General features: G+C 38.2%; 1 protein-coding gene across 1 annotated transcript in view; it reads left to right on the forward strand.

Annotated features, from left to right (window-relative positions):
* Positions 1–13,290, forward strand: part of LOC123240075 (caspase-8-like) — a 29,071-nt gene extending 15,781 nt beyond the window's left edge. Inside the window, exons 5-9 of the mRNA XM_044667453.1 lie at positions 662–727; positions 5,622–5,689; positions 7,814–7,925; positions 10,477–10,960; positions 12,947–13,290. Coding sequence (XP_044523388.1) covers positions 662–727; positions 5,622–5,689; positions 7,814–7,925; positions 10,477–10,960; positions 12,947–13,091 — 875 coding nt within the window. The 3' untranslated portion in view covers positions 13,092–13,290. The remainder of the gene's footprint in view (positions 1–661; positions 728–5,621; positions 5,690–7,813; positions 7,926–10,476; positions 10,961–12,946) is intronic.
* Positions 13,291–13,538: the final 248 nt, after the last annotated feature.

Below are 13,538 nucleotides of genomic sequence, written 5' to 3' on the forward strand. Positions count from 1 at the left end.
TATTTGGGTCATTGAAAAGGTCTTCCGCACCTCTTTAAATACCAGCCAATCAGTCTGAGGAATAACTTGCTGGTCTTCCCCACTCCCCATCCTCCAGCTCTTTGTATCACAGATTTTCTTCTCATATTTAAAATTTTTGTTTAGTTATGGCTAATTCAGTCCTATTTTCTCCTCTATGCAAACACATTTTCAGTATGTTTATCAATAAAAGAAATATATTTGATGTGGCTGGCTGGTATACCATTAAGCAATTAGAAAGAAACCATGTAACCAGCAGGCCAAAAATTAAAACAGAGTGGAAAATGGGTGTTGTTGTATAGTCATGTCTATCTCTTCATGACCCCATTTGGAGTTCTCTTGGCAAAGATAGAGGAGTAGTTTGTCATTTCCTTCTCTGGATCATTTTACAAATGAGAAAACTGAGGCAAAGAGGGTTAAGTGACTTGCCCAGGGTCATAAAGCTAGGAAGTGTCTGATTCAGAATTTGAACTCATGTCTCCCTGACTCCAGGTTCAATGCTACTTAGATTATAACACTTTGGTCATATAGAAAGGAAGTACTAGAGTCATTACCTAGGTTTAGATCCTCTGACTCCAACTTCAGTGCTCTTCCCACCATGACATATTCTTCCACATTTTATTGCTCATCTCTCTGTTTTTAGACCTGCCTGAATCAGCAGCTACAGCACAACTGGAAAGTCGTTTGGGAGATCTCAGACTTCAATCAGGTATTTTTCTGTTTTTCTATTTTATTTACAAAAGCTAGTAATTGTTAGGGAATAAAACCATTAAGCAATGCATTGGAAATGCTCGTCCTCTAAGCCAGAAGGTTTTCTTCATCAATATGAATCAATTATTGTTCAAAACATAATTTAAACCCCATCTCTCTGGTCAATCTGAAGCTTGATCTCCTCTCCTCTCCTCTCCTCTCCTCTCCTCTCCTCTCCTCTCCTCTCCTCTCCTCCCCTTCCTTCCACTCTCCTCCCCTCCACCCTCTCTCCTCCATTCTCCTCTCTCCCCTCTTCTTCCCTCCCTTCCCTCTAAACTCCTGTAAGTTAGTTGCCTCTGCTCTTTTGACAAATACCCATGTTCTGCCCTTGTCCCACCATTTCTGTCATTCTCTTGAAGTGTTACTTAAATTAAGAACTGAATTAATATTTAATTCTCCACGTGCTTATGTATTATTTCTAAAACTAGATTACAATTATAGGTTACACATTTATTATAAATTATTAAAATGAATAAGTTCCTTGCAAGAAGAGCCTTATACTTCTGGATATGGGATCATAGGACTCATTATAAGACTTGGGACGCAGAAGGCATTCAATATGTGTTTGTTTATTTCATTTGATTAATATATTTTTCACCTTAGCCCAAGATAAATCATGTTGCTCTCTTAGAAATAGCTCTCATTTGAGAGTGCTTTATCGTTTACAATCTTTTTTCACAACAAACTTATAAAATAGATAGAACCAGCATTGTTACCCCACCTCTGCCATCTTACAGATGAGGAAATCATTCCATGACTTTTTTTTTTTTTAAAACATTTACCTTCTGTCTTAGAATTGCTACTAAGCATCAGTTCTAAGGTAGAAGAATGGTAAGAGCTAGGCAACAGGGGTTAAGTGACTTAACAGTTAAGAAGAGTCTGAAGCTAAATTTGAATCCAGGTCCTCCTGATTCCAGGCATGATGGATATGGCGATAGCCATTGCACCCCCACCATGACTTCTAACTTAAATCCTAGTACTCCAGTCCTTCGTTATACTGTTAAAAATAGTCGGGTCTCAAAGAGAAAGCTTGTTGGGATTGGTCCCGCAGAACTGTGTTTATAGCCTTCTTTTAGACATAGTTAAGGGACTGCATGATTTCTGCTTGCTGTCATCTCTGCTGATCCTGAAGGATGATTGCTTAAGCTTATTTCCAACAATAATAGCTCATGTTATTATTATATATTATTTTGAGGTTTACAATTCTTTGCCTGAAGGTAGGCAAACTACAAATGAAACCTGCCCGCGATGGATTGACTCGTCCCATGTTGTTCACTTCTGGAGTTGGGCTTTCTGATTCTAGAATCCTACTTAAACCTCTACCCAATTCTGCTTTTCCAGAAAGATTATTTTGTGCTGAAATTTCAAAAAATGTTTCAGAATTTTGTTTGATAATTGACTTCTTCTAAGTCCTAACTAAGATCCCAGCTTTTATATAGAAAGTCTTTCCCACCCCTCTTAATTGCAATGCCTTCCTTCTAGATTTCCCATTTGTTCTTTCTATAGCTTGCATTGTATATATTTGTTTGCTTATTGTTTCCCCCATACATTTGTGAGCTCTATGAGGGCAGGGTCTGTCTTTTGCCTCTTTTTCTATCTCTACCACACTTGGCACAGTACCTGGCACATAGGTGCTTAATAAATATATATTGATTGACTGGTTGGCTTTGTTAATAAGGACAATATAATAAAGATTTGCATATGGCAGTTTAAATTTTGCAAAGTTCATTATATACTTTTCTCAGTTGTTCTTAATAACAGTCTTATGAGGCATGTACCAAAGAATTCACAGATTTTTTTTTTTTTTGCCCCTTCCTAGTCCCAGATCAGAAAAAAGAAAAGGAAAGTCCTTGTAACAAATATACATAGTCAAACAGAACAAATCTCCACACAGACCATTTCCAAAAATGCAAGTCTCATTCTAGTTCTTGAGTTAGAGATCATTATGCCCATTTCACCTAGAAGACAACTGAGGCTCTGAGAGTTTAAATGATGTTGCCTATGATCATGTAGCAAATGAGGTTCAGAGGCAGGATTTAATTTTAGACTTTCTTGACTTCAAATCTAATTCTGGAGCAGTAACTAGATTGCAAAAGTGCTGTCATTGTCAACTTTAAGAGACTTCAGGTTGCCAAGGACAAAGGTATTTAAGGAACACCTATGGGTGTTGTCAACAAGTTGGAAAGCCTTTTACCTTTTATACAGCCTCTCGGAAATCATGCATTTTCTGGGAAACAATCTCACCTGGTTCAGTCTAGCATGAGTCACACTAGAGTCAGGAGATCTAGAATCTACTGCTTACATTACTACTAGCTTCTATGTGACCTAGGGTAAAACACTTACGGTAACACCTGCCCCTCCTTTTTCATAGTCACTATTTAAAGATTAAGTGATCAAATAAGATCTCAAAGTGCTTAGCCCAAAGGGAAAGTTGTAGACTTCTGGGAAGAAAATAGTTAAGAAGCTTCGAAAAAGATACTAGCTGGGGGAAGCGAGAATGAGTCAGACCTAAAGATGAGGAGTTCTAGGTTCAAATCTGATCCTTGGAATTTCCTAGATGTGTGACCTTGGGCAAGTTATTTAATCTCCATTGTCTAGCCCTTTCTGCTCTTCTGCCTTGAAACTAATACACAGTATTGATTCTAAGATGGAAGGTAAGGATTTGAGGGAAAAAAAAAAAGACCTAGCTTCTCCATTTTTATTTTAGGTCCAGATCTATAATAGTATCTTCAGGGAACTCTAACCACAAAAGGAGATGAGCAATTTATTTGTAACTAACAGTCTGAGAGAAGTGCCTGGGGCACTTCATTGTCACAACTTGTACCACAGGCTGTTCAGCTACTGGATGAATTGGAACCTAGATCTTCTAGACTTCAAGGCCAGTCCTTGACCACTTTTCAGTGTTACCTCTCAACGCCCTAGCCCCCATCCACCCCAAATAGCAGAAGAAAAATGGGAAAAAAACAAAACAAAACAAAAACAAATCCAGCAGAAAAACAATTGGCTCTAGACAAAAAAAAAATCACTTGGAGAAATAAATCAAAATCAAATAAATCAAATAAACCAAAATCACATTGGAAATGTAGTATGGATTAAGAAAAAAGGGGTTGGTGGAATGGAAGATACCAATGGAAGCACAAAAATGAAATTTTCTCAAAACACAATTAACATGCATATGGAAGGAATTAAAGGAGGAAGTAGACCTGGGGGGTGGGGGGAACATCTCTTGATGACCTGGTTTCCTGCCTGTGATAAATCCTTGCTAAGCAAATCATTGAAGTTCTTGGGGCCTTCCAGATAATTTCCTAAAGCTATAAAGTGAAAACAAATTAAAGATTTGTATTTTCAACACTTATCAACCATGTGATGCAGTTGATAGGATGTTGAACCTGGAGTCAGAAAAACCTAAATTCAAACCCAGCTTCAGATATTTACTACGTGACCCTGGACAAATAACTTAACTTTTGTTTGCTTTAGTTTCTTCGATTGTAAAATAGGGTTAGTAATAGCACCTGTGTCCCAGGATTGTTGTGAGGGTCAAATAAGATAATATTTACAAAATGCTTAGCATAGTATCTGTCACATAATAGGTGAATAATTCTTATTTCCTTCTTTCCTATGAGACATTGGGCAAGTCATTTGACTTTTCTGAGGACAAGTATTCTTAACTGTAAAACTGAAATAATGTCATCTAAGGTTCTTTATAATTCTAAATCCATATATCTTATGGTGGAAGTATATCTTTAAAAAACTTTCCTTTTTAATTTCTCTAGAAATATTAAGAAATACTTTTTAATCCAACCTTAAACTCTTTCCAGACTTTTCCCTTTAGGAAAGTTGTCAGAAAAAAGCTAAAGTTTTCCCTTGAAATAAAATAAGGGTGGTGATCAAACCCATCTGTTCTTTAGATAATAAACTTGTGTCTCTACCATAAGTGATTAAAGTCTTCACCTAGCTAAAGATGGTGTCTTCCCTTTTGAAACTCAAAGTTAAAACATAAACCACCAGAAGGAACTCTTTTCCAACCAGGAAACTGGTCCAGGAAGAAAATGAGTTATCTTGGAAAGTCCAGGGTTGTGGTTGAGGAATAATTCCAAACCCCTCCTTCCCCTGTCTCTCTCTCCCTACTTTCCTCTCTTCTTTCTCTTCCTCCTCTTTCTTTCCTGTTCTTTTTATTCTTTCTTCTTCTTTCTCTTTGTTTTCCTTTCTTGTTCTTGTTCTTGTTCTTTTCCTTTTCCCTCTTCTTCCTCTCCTCCTTTTTCTCTTCCTCCTCCTCCTTCTCCTCCTCATTTTTGTTCTTGTTCTTGCCCATGTTCTTGTTCTTGCTCTCCTACTTGCTCTCCTCCTCTCTTCCTCCTCTCACTCCCTTCTTCAAGCTGGAAATGGTTTGGATATAGATTAATATTAACTTGGATAAATTTTGTTCTGAAAGACATGCCAAAATCACAGAATACATTTTTTCCTTTGACACTGTGATTAGGAGATATTATTAAAGTTTTATTCAATGGTCTCTTTTCTAGCAAGAATCCTATAATGGAAAATTAGATTTTTTAAAAATCCTTACCTTCCATCTTGGAGTTAATACTCTGTATTGGCTCCAAGGCAGAAGAGTGGTAAGGGCTAGGCAATGGGGGTTAAGTGACTTGCCCAGGTTCACACAGCTGGGAAGTGTCTGAGGCCATATTTGAACCTAGGACCTCCCGTCTCTAGTCCTGGCTCCCAATCCACTGAGACACCCAGCTGCCCCCTAAAAATCAGATTTTCCTATTATAATCTTCAAGCAGTCTTTTGAATGTGTGCCATTTAGTCCATGACAACTCTACCACTGCAATGTCTTCATCTGTTTCTCCTAGGAATTGCAGGCCAGGCTGCATCTCCCCTAAATGTACCTGAAGAAAGTGAAATGAAAACACTACCACAGGTAAGGAAAGGAAGCACTGTGAGAGATGAGCAAGAGCTTTTTTTTTAAATTCAAAGATATTTTATTTTCCCAATTACATGTAATAACAATTTTCAACATATGTTTGTCAGACTATAAGACCAAATTTCTCCCTCCCTCCCTCCATTCCCTCCTTCCTCTTAGAGAAGGTAATTATTTTGATATGGATACATGTATTATCATGTAAACATATTTCCATATTGGTCACTGTTGTAAGAGAATATTCATATAGAACCAAAATCCCCAAATAAAACCACAAATAGATTAATGTGAATGATAGTATGCTTTGATCTGCATTCCAACCTCAACAGTTCTGTCTCTGAAAGTGGATAGCATTTTTTGCCATAAGTCCTTCAGAATTATCCAGGATTACTGCATTGCTGAGAGTAGCTGAGTCTTTTACAGTTGATCATTCAACTATATTGCTGTTAACTATGTACAATAGTCTCCAGGCTCTGCTTATTTTGCTCTGTATCAGTTCATGGAGATCTTTTTCAGCTTTTTCTGAAATCATTCTACTTATTTCTTATATTACAATAGTATTCCATCATCAACATATACCTTAATTTGTTCAGCCATTCCCCAATTGTTGGCCTCCCCTTGATTTCCAATTCTTTGTTACCACAGAATTTTTTTCTTATTTAATCCTCTGATGAAATAATAAGGTTTTCCCTCTTGATCAGGGTAGAAACCTCATGAAGTTGTTTTTTTTTAAACCCTTGCATTCCATTTTAGAGTCAATACTAAGTATTGGTTCTAAGGTAGAAGAGCGGCACTATCTAGGCACTTGCCCTTTCTCAAGTGAAAAATGAAGGCTGTTTTTTCTCCTCTCACTTTCTGACTCCAGGTTTGTAATTGTAGTTTGAGTCAGTGGTCATTTTTATCTCACAGGCTCCCAAACCAGTGTAAACCTGACTTTCCTTTCATTTCCATCCTCTGATTATAACCTTCCAAAGCCTTGAAAACTGGGAAATGTGACAAAGACCTGAGATATTGCATATAATAGTTAATCACATCCATAATTAGTCAGAAGTTCATGTCTATACACAAGGTATATGCAGTAGCTTTCTCTGTGGTTTGTGAGGCTATTCCGAGTTATGTAAGTGATGTAAGGAACCAGTTTAGAAGCCCCTTGATTGAGTTCTTAGAGAAAGCTGCTTGGGAGCTCCAGAAAATTCCCTCCCCCAGGTAACCACCATGGCTCAGATACTTATATATACAGGCCAATTAAAAGTACACAGCTTCATAAGGGAGTGAATACATTCATCAATACATTTTATCTTTTGAGGCAGGAATGTCTTGTGGCTCCAAGAGTTCTGTCTTAAGATATAGCCCAGCATTTTGTTATCCTGGTCAGGAATGTTCTGAGCAAAGAAAGCCAATTAGGAAACTCAGCTGTACTCAAGACAAGATTTGTTGGATCTACAAGTTCTTGACCAGTTCTTGTCAGGTCTAGGTTAGATCTTATAAATATGTCTTTTTCTGGCTGCTTTTGCCTCAATGGGCCTGAGATTGTCCTCACAGACCTGTCACAAAGAATCAAAGAATCAGAGAATTTTAGAGTCAGGAGGGCCTCAGGAGGCCATCTGTTCTAACTCACCTTGGAAAAGAAATCTCTCCTCTATCATACCTGATAAATGGTCATCCATTTTTTTGAAGACCTCCAATGAGAGCTTCCAAGGCAAACCTGTTGTATTTTAAAATTCTGAACTGAATGAAGACTAAAAGAAACACATTTTCATGAAATAACCCTTTTAAGAGGTTTGTGAGGTCACAATTATTTTCAAAATAATGCTAAGACATTTTCAGTTCCATTATGGTATCAATAGATATAACCCATGTAGATAAAAGCTCTTTGGTGTCTTCAATGATTTTTAAAAGTGTAAGGTAATTCCAGAGAAACCATAAACTTTGAGAACTGTTAATCCAGTCCAGTACTCTCCTTTTATAGAGTGAGCCACAGAGAAGGTTAAGTGAGTAGGCCTGATATCACACTGTAGTGTAGAACTGACCCTCACTAGAACCTTCCTTTCCAGACCCTAGATTTGGGGACATGGAGAGGGCTACTTTAGCAGGTCCTGATGTGCTCTTCTTCTCTGTCTGCAGTCCATGTCCCCTTATAAGATGGAGCATGTACCCCATGGATATGTTGTGATCATTAACAACAAAGATTTTAGAGACCCTACTGATGTCAGACTTGGGACAGAAAAAGATGTAGGTAAGTCTTTACTAATTCTCTAAGACCTGGGGGCAACTGGGCGACTCAGTGGATTGAGAGCCAGTCCTAGAGACAGGAGGTCCTAGGTTCAAATATGGCCTCAGACACTTCCCAGCTGTGTGACCCTGGGCAAGTCCCTTAACCCCCACTGCCCAGCCCTTCCCACTCTTCTGCCTTGGAGCCAATATACAGTAATGACTCCAAGACAGAAGGTAAGGGTTTTAGAAAAAAAAATTCTCTAAGACCTGGAAATACTAATATAGTTCCTTGGAGTACTGCCCCCATAATAATCTCAAGATCAGAAAGGATATCTGATTCAGGGAATGAAGTCCTGGCCCTAAAGCAGAGGTCCCCAACTTTTTATTTTCCAAAATAGTTTAGGTCATGACCTAAATTGTTTAGAATAGTTTAGCTGATCACCAGTGAAGTCTTGTAACAGAGAGGGATGGGACTTAGGTTGCCTATGAGACGTGAAGGGAAGGTCCATGGTCCCCCGATCTAATTTTGCCTTTTTCCCTAATGAAAATGCTATTGTGAGGGGAAAGGAAGTGACGGTAGAGATTTTTACACTCTGAGGAACTGGGCTAGGCTTTAGGACTGACTTGCTGACAAGTACAATGGGCAGGATTGGGTCCAAATTACATAAGCCAAAACATATCCTTCCGTTTTGTTAACAAGATAGAAAGATATTTGAAGTTGCTGTAGTAGGCTTTTTTAAACTGTTTTTAATGGGAATATACTATGTGGGCAGTGCATAGATTGTTTGTTAGGAAGAAACTGATGCATTAAGACAAAAGGTATCCATTTAAAAATAAAATTTTTAAGTCTTTCTAAAATAAAAAGATTGGCTCACTTGCTAAAGATACTACCTGCAGAAAATGAAAAGTTCTGCATTATATTTGTCATTGCCTAAATCTCCTGCTCATCTTCTAGAGTACAGATTTCCTTTATTTGCTTCCAACATGATTTTTAAAAAATGCATTAAGAAATAAATAAAACAACCATTCCAAGGTGACAGATTAGATGTAGTACCACATCTAAGTTCTCCCAACATTCCCCTCCAAATAATTTGAAAATAATATCTCAACTTGAACTCTGTAGTGGCACAGCCAACAAAAGGACAAGAAATTGTTCCTGCCCAAGACAACTTAGGAGGGCAGATGGAGAGATCTGTGACAGTGAAGTGGGGGGCTGACCCAAAGCACGTGTAACAGCCACACTAACTGTGGGCCTTGGAGGTTAGGGAGACAGCAGCAGTTTTGGGAGCTCTCAATCTAGAAGCAGCAGGAGGATTGGAAAACTGATCAGAAAGAGATTACAAGGAATACCTTTACTAGTATAGAACCAGAGGCTGTTCAAGAACTCTATTGCCCAGACCCATTTCTGGGTCACAGGTACTGGGCAGAGAGGTATGCTGGAGCTTGTGGCTACAAGGGAGCAAGGGCCCTTCCTGGGTATGGACCAAAGCACAGACCAGAAGAGCAGTGAACACATCTCTCCCTCCTTGGAAACACTGAAAACTTATAAAACCCCAGAACTAGTAGCATCAAATATTTTGCAGCTTGAGACAGTGACTCCCTACCCTATCCTGGCCAGGGGAGCAAAGCCCAACTTTAACATAAAATTCAAAACCAAATAGGAACCATATAGGAATAGGAACCAAAACCAAAACAAAAATATGGAATATTTTAGAAATAGGAACCAAAACCAAAACCAAAAAACCTAACCATTCTAGCAGGAAGTGATTTAAAGAAAAATTCCACTTAAAATCATTGCACACCATATGAAATACTTGGGAGTCTACTTGTTAACGACAAACCCGAAAGACTATAAAAACACAACTGCAAAACATTTTTATGTAAATTAAGAGAGACCCAAACAACTGGAGAAATATTAATTGCTCATGGTAGAGTCAGTATAATAGTGACAATTCTAACTACACTAATTTACAATCAGTACCATATCAATCAAACTACTAAAGAATTATAGAGCTAGAAAAATAATAGCAGTATTCATAAAAACAAAAGGACAAAGATATCAAAGGAATAAAAAAGCAAACAGGAAATCAGCCCAAAAGTAACAGATTTCAAACTAAGTTCTCACTTTATATAAATTTGACTCTTTGTAGAGAATTCTGAAAGAAATTTGTATTCCAAAAAATCCCATCAATATTACCTTCACTCTACAGTACTGTGCTCTCTCTCTCTCTCTCTCTCTCTCTCTCTCTCTCTCTCTCTCTCTCTCTCTCTCTCTCTCTCTCTCTCCTCTTGCCCCTTCTACAACCCACTAAAAACCAAACAAACAAACAACAAAAAACCCAACTCAAAAAAAAATATTTTAAGTGAAAGCAGAGGAACCACAATGCATAGAGAGACTACCACAGCTATAAGCTCCCTGAAGACAGGAATCATGTACTTTTGATTTTTAAGGTCCTAAAATGCCTAGCTTTGTGTTCTGTCTAGAGATGACAGTCAATCAATGTCTTTCGAGTTACACTGAGTTGTCCCCGATATTGATGTACTATTTCACCCCTTTGCATTCCTATCCCCAGACGCTCTGCGAAAAGTCTTTACGTGGCTTCAATTCGAAGTGAAACTTCACAAGAACTTGGATGCCAGTCAATTGCACGAAGTCATGAAGTATTATAGCAAAAAGGACTACACAGATCAAGATTCCTTCATCTGCTGTATCCTCTCGCATGGCAAGAAAGGAGCGGTGTTGGGAACTGACTCTCAACCTGTAGCCATCAAGAAGCTGCTGTCTTATTTCACCACCAAAGAGTGCCTAACTCTGAAGGATAAACCAAAACTATTCTTTATTCAGGCCTGCCAGATTGAAAAGACAGATTCTCCCCCAGAAATGGATGTTGAATTTGAGTTGGAAGCAGATGCCATTGTCAGCAACCCCGCTCACGAATGGTCTGATATGTTTATTGGCATGTCCACTGTGGAAGACTTTCCAGCGCAGAGGAATATTTATCTAGGGAGCCCATATATCCAGAATCTCTGCCAAGAGCTTGAGGCTCACTGCCCTCAGTAAGTTCTAATCTCTTTTCCCACAGCACACAAAGGATAGATGAATACACCTTGGAGGAAGACCCAAGCTAATGCTAATGAGTTCTAGATGGTTCCAAGGGTGAAGAGAGCACAATTTCTCTTTCACTTTCCCTTACTCTCAAGACCTATTTATTGCAAAAGTCAAGGAAATGGAAGACTTTCTACATGGGGGTAGACTAGCAAAAGGTAGGACTGATATCTGGAAAGCTACGAGCAAAGACCAAGTTTATTATCAAAACCCATGAAATTATAAAAGGTAGGAAAAAGATGATCATTAATTCTGACCAAATTGCAATGCACTAGAATTAGGAAGTAAATGTTGCTACTCTAAATGAACTAATTTTAGGACAAATAATAAAAATTCATTCTTTGATCTATTTTCCGTACCAGTGATTTAGTCTTGCTCTCCTCTTCTCTACTGTGGATGCCTCATGGGATAGCTTAAGAATGTCAGGAGTAATGGGGTGGGGGTGGGGGGTTGGGAAGTCTCTACTTTTGACTTCCAAAAAATATCCATGTGTCATCCTTAATGTTCTTAGATAACATTCATAGAATGTATTTGTTGCAGTTAGGTACCACAACCAAACGCTAGCAATTTGTATATCTATCTGTGAGATACTTGTAATTAAAAAAAAAAAAAAGACAATGTATCAGATACACATAAAATTAGGTGCTTTTTCCTAAGCATAATGCAATATTTGCCATCTTATTATTGGTATTGGAGCTGGAAGAGATTAGATCAACTAGTCTCTTTCTGCTTCATAATATTCTACATTCCTAAAATTCAGGGAATTTCTAAAAAAATGCAATTAGGAATTTAAGTGGTATTGAGGATCGAGGGTGGGACTTGGAGTCAGGATTACCTGAGTTTGAATCTTGCCTTGAATGCTAGTTTTGTGACCCTGTGCAAGTCATTTGACCTCTCTATGTCTCAGTTTCCTCATCTGTAAAATAGGAATAATAGTTGTATCTACTGTCCAGGAAAGTGGTGAAGATTAAATGAGTTGACATAAAGTTTTGCAAACTTTAAAGTGCTATATGAGTGCCAGCAGTAGCAGCAGTGGTGGTGGTAGTAGTAGTAGCCATCTCTAACTCCCCAATTTTACAGATGAGGAAAATGAGGCATAAATAGAGTGATTTGTTGAAGTCACACAACTGGTAGGTGGCACAAGTGGAACAAGAAACCAAATGTCCTAAAGAGGGGCCACATGATATAAAGAGTAGGAAGAGAAAGACAAAATAAATACAAAAGAGAGAACTTAAATCCTAATTAGAAAAACCCTGCATTGTCCTTATGTTCGGTCCTCATCTGTTCTAAAGCAACAACAGGAACTTGGGATGTTGGAGCTAGAAGGAACCTTTAGAGATCATCCAATCTATCTGCCTCCTCACTCCATCGAGGATGAAGAAGCAGCTCTAAATATGGTCCCCATAGTATAAATATCTATTATTTCCTTGAACTTCAGGGATTCACTGATGGAGAATTTCCTTTAACATGTAGGATTAACTTTGAAGAAGGCTTTAGAGAGCTCTTTCTCATATGTAGCATGACTGAAGAGATGTCACATTGTAGCTGAGGAACAGATCCTGTTGAGGGGTGGAGGGGAGAGGGACATAAAAATAAGGGCCAAGGACTAAGTGGAAAGGAAGTACTCTTGGGAATGCAGAGGAAAAGAGTGTGTGTGTGTGTGTGTGTGTGTGTGTGTGTAAATGGGGAATATAGGCTTGCTCAAGACAGTGCTATCCATTCATGATACTATTCTAAAACGGTATCAAACATAATGCTTCCTTCATCTAAAGAATACTTAGATGAGTTAATAAATAATTGTGTGAAACATTAGGAATCTTGGGCCAGGATTTATAATCCCCTTTTGGAAAAAAAAGGAGGGTAACTCTTGACTGATTCGGGGTGAGGGAAGGGATAGGAAATATTTATTTTAATATTCATTTTTTCTCATCTCCCAGAAAGAAGGAGCTACTGGAGATTATGACAAATGTGAACCAAAAAGTGGGTAACAGTATCCAGATGCCAGAATTCAGGTCAACACTCCGAGGCCCTTTCATCTTTCAGGTGCCAGAAGAGTCACAGAAAACCCCAAATGGGCACTGAAAATATCTCCATGACAAGTTCTTCCAGCAACCATTTGCTCATTAAGCTGAGCTACATCTGAGCAAGGAAGATGTAAATAGCATTGAGTTGAGGATCAGGGATATTCTTATGTCAAAAAAGTTCTCAGAATCAATGATATATGTAAAACCCAGTGGAATTGCTTGTTGGCTATGGGAGGGGGGAGGAGGTAGGGGAAAGAAAGAACATGAATCATGTAACCATGGAAAAATGGAAAAATGGTCCAAAATAAATAAATAATTAAAGAATTTTCAGAATGCTCAGTTTTCCTTTAACACGGGCATTTTTGTGGTTGACTTTTACCAAATCCTTTGACTGAAATTTCTTTGCTGTTTCTTTTACAATTATCTGCAGTGCTTATTTGATACCTGAAGGCAGATCTTAATTTCTGATGCCTGTTCCTGTTTAAAATTTTTAGGCTGCATAGAA

This window comes from Gracilinanus agilis, chromosome 3, assembly GCF_016433145.1.
Source record: "Gracilinanus agilis isolate LMUSP501 chromosome 3, AgileGrace, whole genome shotgun sequence".
NCBI classification, from domain to species: domain Eukaryota; kingdom Metazoa; phylum Chordata; class Mammalia; order Didelphimorphia; family Didelphidae; genus Gracilinanus; species Gracilinanus agilis.